This window comes from Cryptomeria japonica, chromosome 10 (assembly GCF_030272615.1).
Source record: "Cryptomeria japonica chromosome 10, Sugi_1.0, whole genome shotgun sequence".
NCBI lineage: Eukaryota > Viridiplantae > Streptophyta > Pinopsida > Cupressales > Cupressaceae > Cryptomeria > Cryptomeria japonica.
Window position 1 is genome coordinate 27,147,730 of NC_081414.1, and position 24,900 is coordinate 27,172,629.

General features: G+C 38.3%; 1 protein-coding gene across 4 annotated transcripts; it reads left to right on the top strand.

Annotated features, from left to right (window-relative positions):
- The first annotated feature begins 1,993 nt into the window (after nt 1-1,993).
- On the top strand, nt 1,994-5,303 carry LOC131044291 (F-box protein At1g10780). Of its 4 annotated transcripts, none has more exons than XM_057977584.2 (4): nt 1,994-2,184; nt 2,793-3,911; nt 4,074-4,354; nt 4,682-5,303. In XM_057977584.2, exons 2-4 carry the CDS (start codon nt 3,131-3,133, stop codon nt 4,913-4,915), a joined length of 1,296 nt encoding a protein of 431 aa, XP_057833567.2. In that variant the 5' UTR covers nt 1,994-2,184; nt 2,793-3,130; the 3' UTR covers nt 4,916-5,303. The 4 variants fall into 4 exon arrangements, with proteins under 4 accessions (XP_057833567.2, XP_057833571.2, XP_057833568.2 ...); XM_057977588.2 differs by lacking the exon at nt 1,994-2,184 and adding an exon at nt 2,225-2,340; XM_057977585.2 differs by lacking the exon at nt 1,994-2,184 and adding an exon at nt 2,331-2,449.
- The last annotated feature ends 19,597 nt before the right edge of the window (nt 5,304-24,900 follow it).

Here is a 24,900-nt window from a genome sequence, read left to right on the forward strand (position 1 = left end):
TAGACAACTATAACACTTTCTTCCACCGAGGTAGAATATCATGACATTATTCTTACTAGTTAGGATGTTCAATGGCTTCAAAAAATCATGACAGAGTCTGGTCTTCCACCAATTTAACTTACTATTCTTTGGTGTGATAACCAAAGTTCCATTCACATTTCTCACAATCTAGTTGAGAATCAGTAGATGCAACACATTGAGATTCACATGCATCATATTCAACAACTCATCAATGATGGTGCTCTTTCCTTGGAGCATTGCACTACTTAGGAGCAAATTGGAGACATCTTCTTGCTTTCTTAAGCTGAGACATATGCTTGGGGTGAAGGAAATTATTCTTGAGGGTTTTGGATATCTTCATCTTTGTACATACATAATATTTTTTTGTTCTCTTATTTGGAGAAGAGAAATTTTTTCCCACCAGGTTTTCTCTTTTGCTTTGCTTATGAGAGGCTTTCATTGTACTTGGTTACCTTATCATGGTTTGTTCCCAAGCCTATAGTTACTTTTGAGCATTATTACTCCCTAAGTATAACTTAGGGGGGAGGTGTTAGAGTGAAGGGTTTTCCTAATCCTCAAAGAGGCTTAAGTTGCACTTAGGGGCTTAGTCTAACTTATCTTTAACATTAAAGGGTTAAGTTAAATTTTGAGATTAGATGCTTTTTTGTCTTACCACATGAGCACACACGAGGTTAGAGACTTTATCATCTCACCTCATTAGAGTTTGGAGATATTCCCTCCTCAACTTATGGGGAGGTTGGAGACTTTGTCCATCACCCTCCACATGATCTCAAACATGGCTTAGTGTGGTACACATACCTTGCATTACGTCCCAACGCTTATCACATGTACTCACATGTGTTCATTACTTAGAGGGTTAGTCATAGTTAGTTCTCACCTTCTCATCTCACACCATTTGTGCATATGTATGGGTGTTGCATTATGTACTTCTTCTAGTTTTATGTTAAATGATGTGTTGATCATTATTTGACTCATTTCTAGTTTATACCCTGTGAGTGATTATTTGGACGTGACTTCGTGATCTTGGCTTACCCAGCAAAAAACACTTCAAATTGTTTTTATTAAGAAGAAATAGATGGTTTTATTTGGTTAAAGATGAGATAATTTATGGTCTCATCACATCTCTCATTGTTACCCTTACCAAGTCTAATCCCTTACGCCTTCTACCAAGTTTGGTTCCTTTTTCTTTTTACACATCCCTTTCTGATCCTTTCCATGTACCAGTAACTCCATCACACTACTCACACCACTTGTGCAATTTCCCCCTAGGGGTTTGATCTCGTATGTACCACTTTTGCACATGTTGCCATCAACAAATCACTAAGTTCGTCGACACATCTATATGACTCACAAATGAATATACAACCTTATTCATTTATGGATCATTCAACCTCCATTAGATGAAAACTGTATCATGTAGCTTGACAAATTTTTAAATTGTAAAATATAGGTTAAAATTGAGAAAACAAATCAAGACCATCAAATTCTAGGTCCATAGCACATCATCATCATTTCAAACTCTACTTCCACCAAGACTTAAATTTGATGGCCAACCTTACTTATCAATCAATTTTCTTGTGACAACTATTTCTATGTAATCGCCTTTCAAATACTAAAACACATCTATTTTGAAGATTTAAAAAATAAATAAATTAAATTATATAATTTTTTTTTAATAAACCATTAAAAATTTATAATCTTTAAATTTGTCTAAATTTAATACCCTGATACCCCTTTTATCTTCCTAAAATTTTGAGTATGTTTTACAGCAAAAATGCTGCCTTTCAGCACATATTCAAAAGTTCCTTCTAATTAATGCCACACTTGTAAAAGAGAACACACACCCTCGTAATCCTTTTGTCCCTATTTCTAGACGTTAGCAAAGCTTAAAGATTCAAAATACAGTGTTAGTAAAACGTTAGTGGGCGCAGAATTTTGAGCTTGAAATTTGAAAAACAAGGCGTTCAAAACGACCGCGCTGTTTCTTGAAATTTTAATCCACTTTGAGTTCCGATATTCACTGTGTCTGTGTATAATATATATACACATTGTACATACTTATCGAGCTATTCTGTAAAGGAAATGATAGCTAGCCCTCATGAGCCCCACTACTTCGTGGAGAAAGATTCCTCAGCGCTCCTCCAAACGTATTGATCCCTTCAGGTAAAAGCACATTTTAGATTTTTAATCGTTGCAGGTTCTCATTCTATTTAATTCATTTTCTATGCATTATCTTTTCAATGTGATCGTTGCTGCTGAAAAATCTTTCGGTTATTAAATTCACAATGCATTTTCAGATTGCGCATAGGGGTTTTAGAGGTTTCTATTGCCTGGAAATCTCGTCTCTGTTTCTCGTAGATTTGTTTTCCCATTCGGGGATCTGGGTTTAGTTTTTGAGATGCTTATCATCTGCAAAATATTTTACAGGGTGTGATTTTATTAATTGTAAATGCACTTCATTCTGCAGTAAATGTTACTTGTTTTGCCTTTTCAATTATATCAATATTTGGGTAATCATCAGAAGATATTGGATTACAGTGTCTGAAGGATCTCGTAATGCAGTTTTCTGGGTCAGCCCTCCTTGTTATTGCCAGGCATATTTTAATTGGTTGCCCTAATTTATTTTTGGGCGGGGGTAATAAATATAATCTATATTTTAAAGAGGGTTTATCTGATTGAAAAATGTGCTAGGTTTTTCATCTGGTAAAAATATAGAGTTTTCAAAAGGTTTAAGGTTTTCATTTTTAATCAGCATCTGTTTATAAATTCAGGTTTTGTGCACAAGCGAGGCTGGGACATGGTTGCTGCCCTCACCTGAGTTGAACTTTTCTGCCAACAAGAGGTGTTCTCTTTATCTCAGGATTGATTGACATTAGCAGGCTGATTTGCTTTAAATCTGTGTTGGGTTGGGGGGTTTTGATTATATGTTCCAACGTTGGGAAGGTCCTTTCAATGGAAATTTAGACTGTTGGGTGAATTTAGTCATGCGTATGTGTGAAAGGAGCTAGTAGAAATGTGTATGGCCAACAATCGCTGGACTCAGGATTTCTGGCTTATGCAGTGAGACTAGTAATCTACTTAATTCTGCCAGAAGAAAATAGGGTTTGCAATGGCTCAAGCAATGGATATTGATGATGTTTATTTGGCTGGGATTATGGAAGTTTTGCCTGATGCAGTAGTTCAGTATATGTTGTCATCTATTAGGAATGCTAGAGATGTGGCCATATGCGCCTGTGTCTGTCAAAGATGGAGAGAGGCAATGGTACATGTACGGAGCCTTTATTTTCCTCGAACAGTCTGTGATGAGAAAATTAATCAATCTGATGCTGTTGTTAACCGAATGGTTTTGTCAACATCTTCATTGGAAGAGCTGATTGTCTACTGTCCATTTTCTGGAAAGAGTTTGCTAGCCTGGTTGTCTCACACAAGCAAAACGTTGAAGCATTTGGAACTCCGGATGGACAACTTGGGAGAGAAAAACCCTGGACCTAATTGTCCTAGTACACTTGATTACATTGCATCTTCACCTCACTTGGAAAGCCTCAAGTTGTGGGGCGTCTCCTTGAAACAGCTACCTGCTTGGAATCCCTTTATAAAACTTCATACATTGGAAGTGGTTGGTGTTCGTGCACAGGACACCGCTCTTTATAATATGCTTCTTGCATGCCCGATGCTGAAGAACTTGGCTCTACTTGGTTGTGATGGTGCCAAGGTAGTCGACATTGAGTTGAAGCATCTAGAGCAGTGCAGACTTGATTTTTATGGTATAGGAGATTGCTTTCTCAACATAACTGCCCCTAAACTTCAAGTTTTTGAGATTCAAGGGGCTGCTTGGATACGATTGAGGGGAGATCATTCCTTACGGCAGCTGTCAATAGCTAATAATGCAGGTCTGCAGAAAACATTTGTTAGTACTTTTTGTTTGGTTTTGGATTATCTATTTTGTGTCAATTTTTTTGGCTCTGAAGAATATTTGTTTTGGGCACAATATTCAATCATTTTTCTTTTCAATTAACGAATCTGATTGTTCTATTTTGATGGTTTTGGTACAGGCAAGGTAAGTAAAGTGGAGTGTGGAAGACTATCAGACTTAGAGTCCTTATCAATGCGAGGAGTGCAGTGGTCCTGGGATGCTATAGACACTGTTTTGCAGTCTGCAACTGAGGTGAAGAACTTGGTGATGAAAATTGAGTTTAGTGGAGACACGGACAGATTACTGCCCTTTCCAGAGATAAACCTTGTTGATTTTTTTACCAGCCATCCAAGACTAACCAACTTTGAAGTACACGGTGCCATGTTTGCTGCATTGTCACAAAAAAACAGCCTGTTACGGGTAAGCTCATCTGTTAAGAACACATTTTTTTTTTTAAAAAGAGGGGTAAATGTTTTGACTTGGAGCTATGTACTGGTCAGGTCACAAATGGGGGACCTCATTCCCACTAAATCATTCAACACTAACACCTCAACGGACTTTGAACCTTGATGATAAGAACATGACCACAACTTAACCATCATATCATGCCAATGCCGGCATCTGTTAGGAACATATTACTTGAGATGCTGTTGTACTTCTGTTTCTTATTAATTTTAACAGATGGAAGCTTGGCAAATGATTTGGATCAACTTCATCCTTCTGATACCGTCTTTTTTATTTTTGCAGTTGGATGACTCATTCTCCATGCCTTGCTTGGAAGAAATATCGATCACGGTGAGGTCACCTCTGAATGCTGACCAGAAAATGACGACTCTAGAATCATTAGTCAAACATGGCAGACAGCTGAGAAGATTAACTGTAAGAGTTAGCCAAATGAAGAATTGCCAAGAAACAGCAGACAAATTTTTTGAAAAAGTTTTAAGGTTCAAGCAGAGGAGTCATATTGTCATTATTGAGTAGTTCTTTTATTTTGGGAAAATATGTCTGGTTTATTGCTTAGTGGCGATTCTTAAAATGGTACAATCTTGCTAATTGTAAGGCATTCTTTCCTTGGGCTGGGGATTCTGCAGTGGTAGTTATTAATCTTCAGAATATAGAATTGCGATGTTCTGTCCGTGATAATGAATTGGTTGTTTCTGAAGAGGGCTGTTGAGTTATGTGCTTTAATCCTTTATTTTGGAGCCTGACAACAGCAGTTAATTTGATGATAATGTCTGGTTTCTCTTGATTGGATTAATGTTGAGCTCTGAGCCTCACGCTCAAAATTTTTGCTCTATTTGTAATAGCATATGTTGCAAGTGATGGGCATTTACTTCTTTTTATACATAAGAGGGGCACTTTTCCTTTATTTCTTCTTATGGTGACCTAATCATGAAATGAGAATTTGTTTCAAAAATGCATTGGATTAAATCTTGAGTTATGCACACTTTTCCCTTGATTATGACAATAACCTTCTTAATGTTCATTATGTTTGGGTATTATATACTATTCAGCTCTGAAGTTCATGGCAACATTAACTACACCTCATATGCTATAATGATTGAGTTTTGATATTTTACTGATAGGTTTTATGAATTTTGTAATTGGTCTTATAATGTGTCAAATGCTTGTTGATATCTCTATAAATTGGTTCTAGCTTCATATTTCTCTGTATGACACACCTTGTTTAATTACAATAATATAAACTAAAGCATTATGCCCACTGTCTGGCTAATGGGACCTTGTTAGCTGAGATGCATTGTATTCGTGCTGTCAAAAATCAGTCCCGAGTCACAAAAGCAATATTTAAGCTTGCAATGTGTTAGAATTTGAACAGAATCACCAAGAAAATGTCACCTCAATCTTAAAAAAAATGTATGATTTGTCCAATGAACAGTGACTTTCAGTTCAATCTCTCTGAAAATACGTGTATACGTCATGCATTGGATACGGACAATCTCCGTTGACAGTGAACAACACAAAAAATGAAAGGACTTTTATTTGTGTTGAGAGGGTCCTTATTTGTGTATGGCTCATGCAATAGATAGGGACAATCTCTGTTGACAGTGAAAAACACAAAAAATGATAATGACTGTGTTGGGAGAGAGGGGGTGTCCTTACAGAAAACAAATAAAATTGTCAGGCCAGGATTGCTAATGGAAATAGAAATGGCAAAACAGGAAGCCGTTATTTATTCAATGTAAAAAAATTATACATAAAAAGAAAAGGCATTGATGATCTGTTAAACTGTCAAATAAAACTGCCAAAACTACTGCAAACTGAAAGACAATTGAAAGTAGAAACTAATCAATAACTATGAGGATTAATACATTAACATTGTTGGCAACAACAATGAGGGACAATTGAGGAGGGTGGGGGGGTGTGAATCAGTTTTCATCGGATCTACAAACTTAATCGCAAAAACAGATATGATAAACTGCAGCAATAATAGAAATAAACAAGATGATAACACAACACACAACACAACATTAAGATTTTGATGTGGAAAACCTGGTTAAGGGAAAAACCATGGTGGGAATCTACTCACAATAAGATGATACTCTGCAGTAGTATGTACAACTCTCAGGGAAGTCTCATTGACTTACAACAAGATTTAGATTACAATCCGGAGGAAATGAATTGCAATAATAGCATCTCTTACAACAAGATTTGGATTACAATCTGGAGGGAATGAACTGCAATAATAGCATCTCTAAATGCCTGATGACAATTCTAGCTAAGTACAATGTCTGCTTTGTAACACCAAACTCTGTTCAATCACAATGCCGAAGGATGAATCACTTGATCGCACATACACCACTCTCTAATAATGCATACACAACCAAAATACCTAAATTATATGACTATCACCTATTTATACGATTCATCAACCTTGACAACAAGATCGACTAAACCCTCAACTCACAATTACAAAATGACACCACATGATACAAAGATCGACCACCGGACCAATATGATGATTTACATGACATAACATGGTCCTAAACCAAATCTCCAAATACACAACACCACCGGAAATCACACCAAGATCAACCGCAATATGCCACACTACCAAGAAAACCGCATAACATGAAGAACATCATCGTTTCAACAAAATCACCAAGAACTCGCACAACGCTCAATGCGGATCGTCAAGACAAATAGGACTCAATTAGGAAGCACCAACAATCACGATAGAATCATCAACAACGCTGCATTAACACCACTTATCAAATCTTCATCGATCAACATCTGAAACTCAAGAATACTCAAACAACAGTAACTGTCACGAAGAAAGATAACTTGCGGAGCACCAAATCACGAACCATCTGAAATGAAGATATACAAGACCATTCCAAACAATATCCCAAAATATCAGCACAAGGTTTGATCACACTGGAATATATCAGAGGAAATACTGAACTCTGCAAAACACTGATCAGATAAACAAACTGCAAAACCGGATCATCTGATATGATCAATTAGGCTTCCCGGATCACCAAAACCAATACAGAAGAATATAATGATACAAGAAATACTCCATACACCAAACCATAATCCCAAAGAACCAATTTGCAATCATCGGAGTAGGAATATGATGAAATCAATGACAACATATCCTAGCAGCAGCAATGTCCAACAAACATCTCCCAAGAATAATTTTGCTCCATAAGAGTATTGAGGGTGGGGTTTTATGGGGGGGTTCAAGTTTCTATTTTTTAGGAAGAGGAGCTTCTGTTGGTGTTTCCAATTGATGTACCCAAGTATTCTTTACAAGTAGCCAATTTCAATCTACACGGATTTGGATCAAAGGTCAATTAACAAGATGATGATTAGGGATAAGGGGCTAATCACAATCCTCTACACTTCAAGCTCTATGAAAATTAGGAGGGTGGACCTTATAACAATACCTTTTGGATCTTAATTCATTTTGTTTAGGTATTGCAATAGACGTGTTCTCAATTCTTTGGATAATTAGAGAGTGTATTGATTTGAATGGGTATGGTTATATCCTTGACTAGTGAGCTTTGAAAACCTTGAGAATAGATAGTCTTAATTCTAAAATGAAAAACTCAAAATAAAAACAAACATGAAAAGATAGCCTCTTTGATTTTTTAATGGTATGCCAAAGTTAATAACACAAGGAACATGATCAGTGCCTATCCATTGGGCAGAATGAACTGTAACTACAACACAATATATGAAACAACTGCAACATCTTCAATTAGAAACACCCACTTTGTCCTAATTAATGCCTGGTATTAATCATGACATGATAATGAATCCACAAGTCATACTTATCATCCAATAAGAATTTTACAAAACCTCTATGTTTGATTCAAGCATTTAGTCTTTTACTTTAATAGAAGTAAAGAATCAAATATACATGAGCAACACTGTGCAAAGACAAAATCAGAAAGTCCTCAACTTTTGATTTCATAAAATTATGTAAAACACATTGGAGACAACTTAAGAATCATTGAGATTGATTCCAAGATGTTTCTGAAAAAATTACATATGCTTCATATATCAACTGCATTTATAGAAAAACTAGAGAAGAACATAGATTGAGCATGTCATTGTATTGTGGGGGGGGGGGGGGGGGAGGGGCGGTGAATCAGTTGTCAATAGATTACAGAACTTTAAACATTCAAATACTTATTACCGGAACACATAAACCCAATACCGGAATGCATAAGCATAAATCACAAAACAGTTACCATCCATCCAGAACACATGACACCAAGATTTGTACGTGGAAAACCCGGTAAAGGGAAAAACCACGGTGGGAAGCCTACCCACAGTCAGATAATACTTCTGCAATAAGTATGTGATTACAAAATGAGGGGTTTGCACATGCAGGAAGGCCAACAGCCTAGAGCATATTGCTCATCACAAAAGGAACCTCATTGACTACAAAATAAATCTAGACTACAATCCAGAAAGAACAGTGAACTGCAAAGATATCATCTCCTATGCCTGAGTATAGTTCCGGTTAAGCTTAGTACCATAGGTCTTAAACCTCTCTTACCATCCCAATTCGATCACCTATGATCGACCAAAACTACTGCATATGATTACAACATTATTCGCACATAGATAATCGCATAACCATCCCATAACCATAATCCCCTAATCTACAAAAAGATCTTACATCATATTTATACCAACCTGGAACCTAAACAATTAGGTCGACCACCTAAAAGATAATACAATAAATTCATAACATAAACCCGCAATCCAATGATCAACCAAGTCAGCCTAAGACCGAAACAACATAATCCAATCAATGAATCCATCCAGTAACGCATCGGGATCACCCATCAACACGTTACATAAGCCAATCTATAACCTAGCAGAATAAGACAACATTAGGTCTGGTCCTAAATGCAACACCACCAATCAACAGGAATATGAACAAGATAACCAACATCATCCCGAAAGCCATCTAGAAGCCACACTAACACCACTTATCACGTGCATCAAACGATCTTCAACAAAGCTCTGCCGGTAAAACCCTTACTGGTGACCAAAAAACTTACTAGAACAAAAGATAGTATCTAAGTCATCAAATCCCGAACCAACTGATTGTGATATGCATCTGAATAGCATGAATGACAGATCCAATTCAAATACACAAGCCAAAGCATACCGGATCAATATCATAATCCAACCACTCTACTGAAACCAACCGGAAATCGGTAAACAACCAAAACAACCGGTGTTGCCATCAATGAAACACATAATCAATTGCTCCAAATTGCCAACAATCTCCCCCTTTGGCATTGATGGCAACACTAGATGTGAAAAACATCCAAGTGCCAAGAAATGCCAAACAAGTCTCCCCCTATGAAAGACAACCAACAATCTCCCACAAAATGATATAGCAATGAAGCTCTGAACCAAACTCCCTTAATGAATATATCTCTCCCTTACGTTTTTCACAAGAATAGCTCTCCCCCTTTGACATCAATGCCAAAGATTTGACATAAATATCAAAGAAAAATCACAAATCCTCCGATTCTTATTGCTGACTACTCCCCCTGAGTAGTAGCACCACCACATCAATCTAGAATGAGTAATAGCTTTGATAATGCATACCAGACTGATGCCAATCAGTATCACTCAGGTCTCTACCGGAGGGGCAGAAACCCCCAATCCGTCTCTGAAGTACTCAAATGATTCTTTAGGCAAAGGTTTAGTGAAGATGTCGGCAATCTACTCTTTAGTGTTCACATAAACCGGTTTGACTTTATTTGCTTCCAACTTCTCCTTCAAAAATTTATACTTGATAGATATGTGCTTTGTCTTAGAATGAAATACCAGATTTTTTGATATATCAATAGCAACAAAGTTATCACAGTGAATAACTACTAGTTCATTACAATCCACCTTTATATCCTTCAACATTTGCTTCATCCATAGAACTTGTGTACAATTAGTAGCAACAACAACATACTCAACTTCAACAGTAGATAAAGAGGTACATGACTGCTTTTTGCTGATCCATGAAACAAATTTCTTTCCAAGAAAGAAATCTCCACCGGATGTGCTCTTCTGGTCATCAACATCTCCAAACCAATCTGCATCTATATATGCACATAATGTAAAGTCATCATTTTTAGGATACCACAAACCATATTCAGTTGTTCCCTGCAAATACCTGAAAATCCTTTTCATCACACTCTCATGATTCTCTCTAGGATCACTTTGATATTTTGATACAATACAAACTACATTCATTATATCCGGTCTAGTCTGAGTCAGATATAACAAACCTCCAATCATAGAATTGTACTTTGTAAGATTTAACAGTGCAGATGCATCTTTCTTTGTCAATTTCTCACTTGTAACCATCAGAGTACCAATTGGTTTAGAATTTTCCAACCCAAATTTCTTCAACAACTCTTTAGCATACATAGTTTGACAGATGAAAATACCTTTATCAGTTTGAGTAATCTGTAAACCTAAGAAAAATTTCATCTCCCAAATCATAGACATCTCAAATTCATTCTTCATATTGTTAGAGAATTCCATACACAACTTATCTTTACCTCCAAAAATGATATCAACAAAGACTTCAATAATCAATATGTCATTGTCAGTGATCTTATAATATAAATTACTGTCAGCATTAACTTTAGTGAAACCAAGCTTCAAGATATATTTGTCCAGTCTTGCATACCAAGCTCTAGGGGCTTGGTTCAATCCATATAACACTTTCTTTAACCTACAAACCTTGTTTTTGTCATCTAAAAGTGAAAATCCATCAGATTGCTCAATATAAACTTCCTCTTCAAGATCTTCATTCAGAAATGCACACTTAACATCCATCTGATAAACCTTGTAGTTCTTATGTGTAACATAAGCAAGAAATAATCTCACAGCTTCAATCCTGGCTACCAGTGCAAAGGTTTCATCATAATCAATTCCTTCCTTCTGAGAATATCCTTTACAAACCAACCTAGCTTTGTTCCTCACAACTTGTCCATCTTCATTCAATTTATTCCTAAAAACCTATTTAGTTCCAATAACATTCTTATTTTTAGGTCGAGGAACTAAAGTCCACGTGTTATTCTTTTCTATCAGATCGAATTCTTCTTCTATAGCTTTCATCCAACATTCATCTTTACAATCTTCAATTAGTGATGCCGGTTCAACGTGAGAAATTAAACATACCTCATCACCTGCCAACCTTCTTCTTGTCATCACTCCTTTGTTTTTGTCTCCAATGATTTGATCTTCTGAATGATTCAACCTTACATACCTAGGAGTCTTCTGATTCTCTGTTCCTCTACCCTGATCTTTAGTTACTGTTGAATTTTCTGATACTCTCGGAGTAACTGGTTCAACATTCTGTTCTGGTGTAGGTGCTACCGGTTCAGTTATGATCATTTCCACTACCGGTTCTCTCTCATAAGTTCTGATTTGACTTCTGTTCTGCTCATCCACCTTGACATTTGTGCTCCACAATTCTCTGCAATCTTTTTTTATAACATCTATATGTTTTGCTTTCATTAGAATAACCAAGAAATATTCCTTCATCACATCTAGGATCAAACTTTCCAATGGAATCATCTCTTTTTATATAGCATTTACTACCAAAGATTCTGAAATACTTAATTGTCGGTGTATGACCAAACCATAACTCATAAGGTGTGTTACCGGTGTCTCCTTTGATATGAACTCTGTTGAATGTGTATACCACCATTCTTATAGCTTCTCTCCAGTAGACATGAGGCAGATTAGCTTCCATCATCATAGTTCTAGCTGCATCCAAGATAGTTTTGTTCTACCTTTCCACAACTCGATTCTGCTGAGGTATCCGGGGTGTAGACAACTATCTCCTTATCCCATTCTTCTCACAATAGCTGTTAAATTCACTAGATGTGAATTCTCCACCCTGATCTGACCTTAAGCATTTAATCTTCAATCCTGTCTCTGTCTCAACTTTAGCTTTAAAGATTTTAAACTTTTCAAATGCTTAAGACTTCTCCCTTAGAAAAGTAATCCACATCATTCTTGAATAGTCATCAATGATTAGCATGAAATATCTATCACCCTGAAAACTTTTGATTCTAGCAGGACCACACAAATTAGTATGAATAAGATCAAGAACATCATTAGATTTGTCTTGTATACTCTCAAAAGAAATTCTAACTTGGTTTCCCATTTGACATTCCTTACATACTGGATTATAGGGCTTTACAATCTTAGGTATATCTCTAACTGCCTTAGTAGAGCTGATCTTCACAATGGAATCAAAATTCACATGACACAACCTCTCATGCCATAGCCAATTCTCATCAATTTGTGCAATCAAACATGTCTTCTCACTAGAGTTCAAATGATAGATGTTACCTTTAGTCTGTGTACCGGTTGCAATCTCCAATTCAGATCTGTTGATGATCTTGCATTTTCCATCCTTGAATTGTAACTGAAATCCCTTATCCACCAACTGTACTACACTCAAAAGATTATGCCTTAAACCTTCAACATAATAGACATTTTCAGTGTTATGCTTACCATCTAATAATATTGTTCCTCTTCCCTTGATCATTCATACTTTGTCATCTCCAAATCTAACCAGACCACCATCAAATTCTTGCAAAGATAAGAACTTCCTTTTATCTCTAGTCATATGATGTGAACATCCACTGTCAATCACCTATTCATCCTTGTCTTCAATTTTAGCAGTAAGGACCTTCTCTTTAGGTACTGGATCATCTTCCTTGATAGCCAAAAATACCCATTCCTTTCCATTGTCGGATCCACTAGCTGAATCTTGTGTCGGTTCATCATTAGAATTAGTCACACCTTCCTCATCAGCAAAGTAGCATGATTTGTCTTTGTTCGACCTGTACTTATGCTTGTTCTGATAATCATGGTTAGGCCTAAAAGATCTTCTAGCTCTTTCTTCAAAGCTTGAATTCCTTTCAGGACATCTAGATGCAAAATGACCTATCTTATTACATGCAAAGCATTTAAAAGGTGATTTTCCTTCATACTTACTTCCTGCCGGTCCTTTAGGTACTCTTCTAGAAAATAAGGCTTCAAGTTGTTCAAACTCTTCATCTTCTTTCTTCATATCCTCTAGTTCCTTCGCATATAAAGCTTTCCAATCACTCTTGCCGGTAGATGATGTAGATGCATGAAAAGCAGGTTCAGATTTTACAGCTCCAAAAGCTCCATAAAAACAATAATCCTTTCATCTTCTTCCATCTTTAGGTTTTCATACCTCACCCGGTAACCATCAAGTTTAGCAATTTTAATAGTAGGGTCACCTTCATTCAGAGTCTCCAATTTGTCCCATCTAGCCTTTGCAGTTGATTTTTCAGTTAGTCCCATTATTTGCTGATCAGAAAGTGCACACAAAAGGGCTTCTTTAGATCTACAATCATTATCAAGCTCCTTATCCAAGCTTTCTGGAGGAGGATTTCCAGATGCCATATTAAAAAGTGTGACACCTCTCTCAGTGATCTCCCAAATCTCCTTGCCAAGACATATCAAATTAGTCTCCATCTGAATCTTCCATACCTTGTAATTTGTTCCATCAAGCCTAGGAATTTCTCTTCAGAAAACAACAACATCTGAACTTGATGAACTTGAACTGTTAGATGCCATAGGATGTTCCTCAAGCAGTTAAGCTTCTACAGAGAGGACCAAGCTCTAATACCAATTGTTAGACAACTCAGATAACTAGAGGACAACTGAGAGGGGGAGACGGGGGGGGGGGGGGGGGGGGTGAATCATTTGTCAACAGATTACAAAACTTTAAGCATTCAAATCCTTATCACCAGAACATATAAACCCAATATTGAAATGCATAAACCAAATACCAAAATAACTGATATAGCAATTAAGCATAACCATAAATCACATAACAGTTACCATCCATCCAAAACACATGACACCAAGATTTGTACGTGGAAAACCCAGTAAAGGAGAAAACCACGGTGGGAAGCCTACCCACAGTCATATAATACTTCTGTAGTAAGTATGTGATTAAAAAATGAGGGACCTACACATGCAGGAAGGCCAATAGCCTAGAGCACACTGCTCATCACAAAAGGAGACTCACTGACTATAAAATAAATCCAGACTACAATCCGGAAAGAATAGTGAATTGCAAAGATATCATCTCTTATGCCTGAGTATAGTTCCGGTTAAGCTCAGTAGCAGAGGTCTTAAACCTCTCTTACCATCCCAATTCGATCACCTATAATCAACCAAAACTCCTACATATGATTAAAATGACAGATAGACCTTGGCAGGGTTTTAGACGCCATGAGGGTTTCAACTACAGTGGTGGGCTTAATGAAAAATGGCCTAGGAACAAGAAATGGAATCGCAAATATTTCAGAGACAACCGCCCAAAATTCAGAAACCAATCTTGGCCATGGAAGGGTCCAGAGACTATGCTGCTAGGGAGGATGACGACGAGAGTTAATAAACAAAATGACAGGGAATGGAACAACACAAGATTCAGAGGGTATGAGGCTCTAAACAACCGACAAAAGGTGGATTTCAAGACGGTGCAGGTGAAATTTTGGAAGCCGAAGCCTTCGAGGGAAGCTACGAAAGTTTTAGAGGTATGCCCAAACTCAATCTACAATAGAGTCCTGAATATTGAAATCTCGAATGAAGAATGGTGTAAAAATATCAGATTTCTTAATGAACACGCTCTCTTCCTGAAATGGGGGGGCTCATGGCCATCTTTGTAAAAAATCGGGGCATGGTGCGATTCTATTTGGGGGTAGGGTGTAGAACTGAAAACAATAGAAAATGGTTTTTTCCTAATTATATGCCCGTCTAGTATGGATAGGAATTGGATTCTTGACAATGGACCTTTCTTTATGGATGGAAAAGGTTTTAATATTCTCAAATGGAAGCCAAACTTCAACCCAGACACATAAACCATCAATAGGGTGCCATTATGGCTTAAATTTCCAGGGTTGCTTCATGAATACAAGAACACAGAAACCCTAAGGAGAATAGGGGAAAACCTAGGAATTTTCAGGAAAGTTGAGGAATTTATAGACCCTATGGATTTCAGTATGGTCTCACGGATATCCATTGATTGGGATCTGGTGCATCATTTACCGGATACCCTAGAAATCAAAACTGGTTTGGTGATCTGGACACAAAAGATGGTCCTTGAAGAAAGGATGGAATCATGCTCAGACTGTAATTCCTTTGCTCACACTAAAGGGATTGCAAAATAGAAGAAAAAAGAAAGTCTAAAGTGCATGATGGTTTGGCAGAGGATATAATAAGACTATCGGAATCCAAGGATTGGGAACATCAATGGGAAGCCTTGGATTGGGATGTCCTTAAGCAATTCAAGAAGGGAAATGTGGCTGAATTGAACATAATATCCTCTTTTTGTTCCAGGAAAGGGCTTATTGATGATCTATTTGCATTAGAATCATCTACAATGCAATTGAAACCCCTAGCAATCACAGACGGGTCAGATTATTTGTTTAGAGAGATCCAAAACCAAGGAAGTGATCCTCAAACGTAGAGTAATGTGAAGGGTGCAGTGGTGAACAACTAGATCCCTAATATTGGTTTAAGTGCTCTGGATAAAACCCCAACGGGGAAACATCAATGAAATGCTGACCATCTTGAAAATGAAGGCAACTTTTCCTCACAAGAAACTCAAGGTGTCACCATAGCAGATGAGGAAGAGACAATAGTCCTAGAGACTCAGGTGAAGGATATGAATAGAGGACATAACGAGGTGCCTCAAGAATGGAGACACTTACAAGATGAAGGCTTTCTTCTCCACCTCTAACAATTGTTCAGATATTGTAGGAAATGGTCTTCAAGGACATGCTCCCATCTGAAACCTAGATGCATCCTTTGAAGGGGTGAAAGATAGTGGAGGTGACTTGGTTTCGTTAGACTCAGAGGGAGATCTATCTGGTAATCTAGAGGGAGAGGATGATATAGGGCTTCTTGCTCTAGGAGGGGTTCTGGACAGGAGATCTCTGGAAATGACTTTGGCTCCAAATGCTAAAGTAAATACAAGTGAAAGTAAGAAAAGAGGACCTAAATCCAATAGAGTTAGACTGGAGATTGTAGGTAGTGCTGCTAGCCAAAGTAAACTCAGACTTAGATCGGGAAGGGATGTGGTCTCTTCCCGAAAGCAATGAGGTTCCTTTCGTGGAATGTCAGGAGTTGCAATTCCCCTGACAAGGTTAGACTAATTAAGAGATGCCTTGATTAGTTTTGCCCGGATCTCGTTTGCTTACAGGAAACCAAAATTAAGTTTGAAGATTTTGATACCTTTTATAGTATATTTAAAAAATGGAAATGTGTCTTAGTTGAAGCTCAAGGAGCCTCGGGTGGTTTACCCATTTTATGGAACGAGTCTTTAGTGGAAGTCAACAATATGAGCCAGGGAAATTGGTGGCAATGGGTGAGAATTTTCTCGAGAGAATTTTCTCGAAGCATCTTCAGATGCAATTGTTTTTAATCAATGTTTATGGACCAAATATCCCCTCCTTAAAAAAACAACCGTGGTATGATATTTATGAATGCCTTAAACATGATACTGAAACACCTTTCCTTATAGGTGGGGAATTCAATGCGTTGATTATACCATCTGACAAAATGGGTGGCAATGGTTGGATGCGACAGATTAACATAGATTTTAGCTCTTTCATCATAGAGTCAGGATTAATAGAAATCCCTTTCAAAACTAGGGAATACATGTGGACAAATAGAAGAAGTGGTTTCTTAAACATCGCATAAAGACTTGACAGATTTTTTGTAGCAGGTGATTGGTATTCTCACCCGTGGACGTGTATTGCTGATATTTTACCCTTCATGGGCTCAGACCATTATCCCATTGGCATCCGAATTCAGGATGAAAAAGCCCCTGATAGATGCCCTTTCAAATTTGAAGCTATGTGGTTGAGGGATAACAATATTAGATCTTTGATGGAGATGTGGTGGAAACTATCCCCCGAAAGTCTCGGTAACAAAGCTTTTATGTTCTTAAAAAAACTCCAATTTGTTAAAGAACAATTAAAAAAGTGGAAAAAAGAGTCTTTCAAAAATATTTTCAATGAGAAGTTGGGCTTAGAGGAAGAGTTAAAAAAATGACACGAACAAATTATTCTACAAGGCATGGATGAATCTTCTTTCTTAAGAGAGAAGCAGCTAAATAAGGTGTACTCTGAAGTCTTAGCAAGAGAAGAAACTTTTTGGAGGCAGAAATCCCGTAAAACTTGGCTGAAGGAGGGTGATAGGAATACTAAATTTTTCCACAACTTTATAAAGGTAAGGAGAAATTATAATAAGATCTTTTCAATACAAAATATGGAGGGGGAGCTGCTAACAGACCATGAATCCATTAACAGGGAGGCTATAAACTGCTTTTCAAGTTCTTTCAATGGAGAGGTAATGGCAAACCAGGATCTGCATTCTATCATGGACATCATACCCACATGTGTGAAGGAACAACATAACAAAATGTTACTAAGGGCTGTGTCTTTGGAGGAGGTAAAAGCTGTAGTTTTTGGCATGGGAGCAGACAAAGCCCCAAGGCCGGATGGGTTCCCTGCTCTTTTCTTTCAACATTTCTGGGACATTCTGGCAATTGATCTATGGGAAGTTGCAAAGGAGTCAAGAACAAGTGGTTTTATCCTTAAGGACTTTAACAATACATTCATAGCTCTGATTCTGAAAAAGGAAAACATATCCACCTTCTATGACTTCACGTCCATCTCTTTGTGCAACACGATCTACAAAGTGATCTCTAAGGTGATAACAAATAGGTTAAAATGTATCTTGGAAGAGGTTATTTCCCCGGAACAGAGTGGTTTTGCTCCTGGGAGATCCATATATGAAGGTATCATTTTGGCACATGAGGCAATCCACTCCATCCATTTATCTAAGAAGGAGAATATGATGATAAAAGTTGATATAAGGAAAGCCTATGATGAAGTCAATAGAGACTTCCTCTTAAAAGTCCTAGCAAAAATTGGCTTTGACCTGGTTTGGATAGCCTGGATAGAAAGTTGTATTAAATCCCCTGGGTTCTCAATTCTCATCAATGGGAGCCCTCAGGGTTTCTTCTCATCCAATAAGGGTTTAAGACAGGGGGACCCATTGTCTCCTTTTCTGTTCATTATAATGGCAGAGGTGCTGGGGCGTATGATTTCCAAAGATTGTAGAGCTGGCCGTTGGAAGGTGTTGGCATTATGTGAACCGATATGAGGACATAATGACATTGTATGTTGTAATTGATGTCAATATGCTTTAGAGGTGAGAACCGACATATGTAAGAACCGGTATAACACTGTGAACTGACATTTGTGCCAAAGTGAAGCGGTGTGTTTGTTCAAGGTGAACCGACATATGGTTATGGGAACTGGCACATGGAAGCGTTGTATGACTACCGGTTGGTAGTCTCAACTTCAGGGTTTCTGATTGAAGTGCTTCAAGCCTTTGTGGCTCAACCGGTGACTTTGTGTGATGAGTTAGCATGGTAACAAAGAATAGATTTTGTTGCCACGTAAGCCTTGTGCGCGTGAAGGATCTTGCATGAAGGAGATTGTTCCTATGTACCTCGGGAATGTGCGAACTCTGTAAACGGTGATAACATATGATGGGTTATTAGCCGCTATGAAATTGGTGGAAAATGGACGATGGAAATTGGATCAAGACTGTTGCATTTAATGCAGTGTGCTCAACGGTCAGGATTGAACCATTTGAATTCCTTAACGTAACAGGTTTTAGGGTTTAGGGTTTATGCTATCGACCTATCTGTTTTCCTATAAGGTCGATGTTGTGATTCTTTCTGAGGTTGTTGGCAAAAGTTGTGTGTGTGTATCCAAGAGAAGGGATACGTGATTCTTGCCAGACTAAAAGGAGAGAAGTGATACCTGTAGAGTGTAAGTGCAGAAGGTGAAGAGAAGCTTAAGCGGATCTGCATTGGCATTGAGTGCTGTTACCAGATCATTGTAATACCTATTGATCTCTAACCACCTCAACAGTTGGTAAATCCCTTAACAGGGTAGCTTTAACCGGCTTGCTGTAAATCCTTTAACAAGGTGACTCAAAACAATTGAGTTCTTGAAATCCTCTAACAAGGTTTAACCCTTAACCAGGTATTCTTGCCATCCCTTAACCAGGTGATCCCTAATAGGATCGGTTCCTAATAGAACCTATTGTATCAGTCTTTAACCAGACAAGACTCCTAACATAGCAGACTTCTAAAGAGTTCAAAAAAAAGCTTGTGGGTATTCATCGCCACCATGGTTTTTCCCAGTTGGGTTTCCATGTGAAAAATATGTGTGTTATGTGTGATGTCTTCCTCATGTGACGCTTTGTTGTTTTCTGTCAAGCAGTAAATCATGTTGATCTAGTTGCTCATATGTATATCTTTGATGGTAGATTACTTGTTCATGTATTAGTGTGAAATAGAAATGAAGTGTTAAGAGTATATGAGAAGTTAGGTATCAACCGGTTTATGCTTGTCTTAGCTATTTTGGGTTTTTGCTGGTTGTACTCTATTTTAGGACCGGTGTTACTGTTTGTCTGTCAATGCACAGTGTCTGCTGACAAACCAGTTTAAGAGTGCATTTTTGTCTGTACTGATTCACCCCCCCCTCTCAGTACCTGTTTGGTACTATTCTTTCATCATTGAGTTATCAATTGTTATCATAGCGTCCTCCAGGTCCTCTATGTTATAAGCTTAACCGCTTGAGGTAAAGATCCCAGTCTAATGATGAAGAGGGAAGGTCCAAAGTTTAATAGAGAAAATTTCAGTATATGGAAAGATAGAATGAAGATATACATCGGAAGCATGGGTGCTCAACACTGAAGCTATGTTGAGAATGCCTATGTTGCCCCTATCGGTACTCTCACTGATGACCAAAAGAGAAAGATGTAGGAGAATGGGCAAGTCATGAAAGCCCTAATTAGTAGTTTATTTGACGTTGAGTTTATTGATGTCCAAGATAAGGAAAATCCCAAAGAGGTATGGGATACTCTTGAAAATATCTATGGCGGTGATGAGCATGTAAAACAAGCTAAGGAAGAAAGCCTTAGAGGGAAGTTTGAAGATATGCGGATGGTTGAAGGTGAGACCATTCAATAGTATGAAATAAGAATCAAAACCATTGTTGGAGATATCAAGAGTGCAGGTGGTAAAATAGAAGATTCCACTGTGGTAAGCAAAGTCTTGAGATCCCTATTGCCGGTCTATGCAATAAGGGTTGCTTCTATTCAGGAGCTGAGATCAATAGACAAGACTAAGGTATCCCTAGACTCCATCATTACAAAGTTGACAGCCTATGAGCTAAATAGTTTTGATGGCAGTGTTCAAAATACTGAATCAACTTTTAAAGCTTTTGCTGTACCATCCAGAAAAGGAAAAGAAGCTAGCACTAGTGGTGAACCAAGATAGAGCAGAGAAATGGATGATGAGGAGATTTTGATGGCATTTGAAGCTCTCCTTGCCAGGAAACTTCCTAAAGGAACCGGAAAATACAGAGGTAAGATACCTTTGAAATTCTTTTCTTGCAACTGGATAGGACATATTGCTATAAACTATCCTAATGGCGACAACAAGGACAAACCGAAAAGGTTCAAGAAATTCAAAGGAGGAAACCGAAGAAACTGTTTTGTGGTAGTCGATGAAGGTGTCACAGATGAGGAGTCAGAGGGTGAAGAAAATGAAGATATTGTGTTTGTTGCTGTCAAGGAAGATGTGTCAGACAAGAAGGCTCTTATCTCCTGGTTTGATAATTCCAATGAGTGGATCATTGACAGTGGCTGTTCTCACCATATGACTAGTGACCGGAGCAAGTTTCTATCCTTGGAAGAGTATGATGGTGGTGTAGTTCACTTTGGAAATGATGCACCATGCATGGTCAAAGGCAGAGGGTCCATCTCTCTGAATGGAAAGAGCAGTGCTGACAATGTGTATTGGGTTGATGGTCTCAGACACAACCTTCTAAGTGTTGCCTAGTTGAATGACAATGGCCTCACTCTGGAATTCAAGAATGGAGTTTGCAGAATCAAAGGAAAGAATGGTGAATTGGTGGCCACCAGCATGTAGGCCAAAGGTAACCTATTTCAGCTAAATGCAAATATAAGTACATGTATTATGGCTAAATTTGATGATAGCTGGATATGGCATAGGAGACTCTGCCATGTAAACTTTGATAACATTGTGAAGGCTAGTAAGATCAAGGCAGTTAGAGGGTTGCCGGTGCTAAGCAAACCGGATAATACCTTGTGCAAACAGTGTCAATTGGGGAAAGTGTCTTCCTCAACCTTTAAAGGTAAATCTTTCACTACTGACAACTTGCTTGATCTTGTGCATACTGATTTGTGTGGTCCTATGAAAGCTAGAAGTGTGTAGGGTGATAGGTACTTCATTATTCTCACCGATGACTGCTCAAGAATGATGTGGGTCACATTCTTGAAAGACAAGTCTGAAGCCTTTGTAAAGTTCAAAGCCTTCAGAGCATTAGTGGAGAAGGAAAGCGGTAAAAGGATCAAGTGCCTAAGAACTGATCAAGGAGGGGAATTCACTTCCGGTGAATTCAACAAGCACTGTGAAGAACATGGCATCAAGAGGCAACTATCTGCCCCCCAGACTCCACAACAGAATGACCTAGCAAAGAGGAATAACCAGACTATGGTTGAAGTAGCTAGAACCATGTTTATTCAAGGAAAGGTACCTCACACCTTTTGGAGAGAAGCAGTGAGCACTGCAGTCTACACAATGAATCGGGTACTCATCAAGAAAGGTAAGGATAAAACTCCTTATGAGTATTGGACCGGTAAGACACCCGTGGTTAGCTACTTTAGAGTGTTTGGTAGCAAATGTTACATCAAGAGGAGTGAACACCAGAGAAAATTTGATGCGAAATGTGATGAGGGAATATTCCTAGGATATTCCACCAAGAGCAAAGCTCTCAAGTGTTTCAACAATAGGACTCAGAGAATCATGGAAAGCATCAATGTAAGAGTTGATGAAACCTCTGAGAAAACTGAGGAAACCGGCAGCAAGCAAGCGATAAATGAACTGGTTGTAACCTTCTGGGAACCGGTTTCCAGTCAAACAAGTACCAGTTATAGTGTTCCTACACTAGTAGATGTAGATGCTGATACTGATGGAGATGAGGATGAAAGAAGAAAAACAAGAGGAATCCATTAAGACCATTCCTCGGTATGTCAAGCTGAATCATGATCCTAAGCAGATCATAGGAGATAAGGATGCAGGAATCCTTACAAGAAGAAAGGTCAGAGAAAACTCATGTATGATCTCTAAATTTGAGCCTAAATCATTCAAAGAGGCTCATAAAGATGAAGACTGGATCAAGGCAATGGAAGAAGAACTTGACCAGATAGAGAAAAATGGTACATGGTCTTTGGTACCCAGACCGAAGCATAAAAATGTCATTGGTACCTAATGGGTTTTCAGAAATAAGCTGAATGAGGATGGCATAGTGATTAGGAACAAAGCCAGATTGGTGTGGAAAGGTTATGCTCAAGAAGAAGGAGAAGACTATGGAGAAACCTTTGCTCCTGTAGCCAGATTGGAAGGAGTCCGTATGCTTCTTGCATATGCAGCTTTTAAAGGTTTCAAAGTATATCAAATGGATGTAAAATCTGCATTCCTAAATGGTGTACTTGAAGAGGAGGTGTATATTGAGCAACCAGATGGGTTTGCCCTATCTGAAGACAGTGACATGGTATGTAGGCTACATAAAGCCTTATATGGTCTAAAGTAGGCACCTAGAGCATGGTATGAGCGTCTGCATTCCCATCTTGTGAAGATTGGATTTGAGAGAACAAGTGAAGATAGCAATATCTACTTGAAGTCTGAAGGTGATCAGATCCTGATCTGTGAGGTATTTGTTGATGAAATTATCTTTGGTGGAGATGACAAGATGAGTCATGAGTTTGCTGATGAGATGAAGAAAGAGTTTGAAATGTCACTCATAGGGGAGATTAAATTCTTCATTGGACTGCAGATCCAACAGATGATAGAAGGAATCTTTATCACTCAGTCCAAGTATGCCAAAGAGGTGTTGAAGACCTTTGGCATGGAAGATAGCAAACCGGTTGGTACTCCAATGGTGTCCGGTTGTAAACTATCCAAAGAAGATGACTCAACATTGGTTGATGAGAGGGAATACCGGTCAATGATTGGTAAGTTGCATTATGTAGTGCATAGCAGACCGGATATTGCACATGCAGTTGGCATTACTGCAAGATTCCAGAAAAGCCCAAGAGAATCCCACTTGGTTGCAGTCAAGCAGATTCTTAGGTATCTGAAGGGAACTATTGACTATGGATTGTGGTATCCATATAGCAAGGATTTCAACTTGAAAGTATACACAGATGCTGATTGGGTAGGCAATATAGATGGTTCGAAAAGCACAACCGGTGGTGCATTCTTTCTCGGTGGTAGACTAGTCTCATGGATGAGTAAGAAGCAGAGTTGTATCTCTCAGTCTATAGCGGAAGCAGAGTACGTTGCAGCTTTCATGAATTGCACTCAGATAATTTGGATGAAGCATGTATTAAATGGCTTCAAAGTTCCTATATCTAAACCGGTAAGTATATTTTGTGACAATACTAGTGCAATTAATATCTCCAAGAATCCGGTTTTACATTCTAGAACTAAGCACTTTGAGCTTAAGTATCATTTCTTGAGGGAAAAGGTTCAGAACAAAGAGATTGCACTGGAACATGTTTCCAGTCAGGAGCAATTAGCAGACATGTTCACCAAGCCTCTCCCAAAGGCTACATTTATGTATTTAAGAGGTGAATTAGGGGTGTTGCCCCTTTAGGAGGTAAACTAAAGGTATATGCTCCACATCAGTCAGGTATTGCATAGTCAAATTTTTCTTCAGGATTAATGTGTTGAAGGATGCTACTCCTCAGGGGGAGTAGCATACTAGAGCAAGGAAGCTTGTGCCTCCACTTTGGCATTGTTGTCAAAGGGGGAGAAGAAGCGGAGGAGAAGCAGAGAAGATATCTGCAAAAATTGGGGGAGAAGATGTGAAGTGGAGAGACATCTTTGTATATTGCCATCAATGCCAAAGGGGGAGATTGTTGGCATTATGTGAACCGGTATGAGGACATAATGACATTGTATGTTGTCATTGATGTCAATATGCTTTAGAGGTGAGAACCGACATATGTAAGAACTGGTATAACATTGTGAACCAACATTTGTGCCAAAGTAGAGTGGTGTGTTTGTTCAAGGTGTACCGACATATGGTTATGGGAACTGGCACATGGAAGCGCTGTATGACTACCGATTGGTAGTCTCAACTTCAGGGTTTTCAGTTGAAGTGCTTCAAGCCTATGTGGCTCAACCGGTGACTTTGTGTGATGAGTTAGCATGGTAACGAAGAACAGATCATGTTTCCACGTAAGCCTTGTGCGCGTGAAGGATCTTGCATGAAGGAGATTGTTCCTATCTA

Excerpts from the sequence above, each read along its gene's own strand:
- LOC131044291 (XM_057977584.2), top strand. The coding sequence starts at position 3,131 with ATGGCTCAAGCAATGGATATTGATGATGTTTATTTGGCTGGGATTATG. Across the intron at positions 3,912-4,073 it reads GTCAATAGCTAATAATGCAG|GCAAGGTAAGTAAAGTGGAG; the intron begins GTCTGCAGAAAA and ends GTTTTGGTACAG. Across the intron at positions 4,355-4,681 it reads AAAAAAACAGCCTGTTACGG|TTGGATGACTCATTCTCCAT; the intron begins GTAAGCTCATCT and ends TTATTTTTGCAG.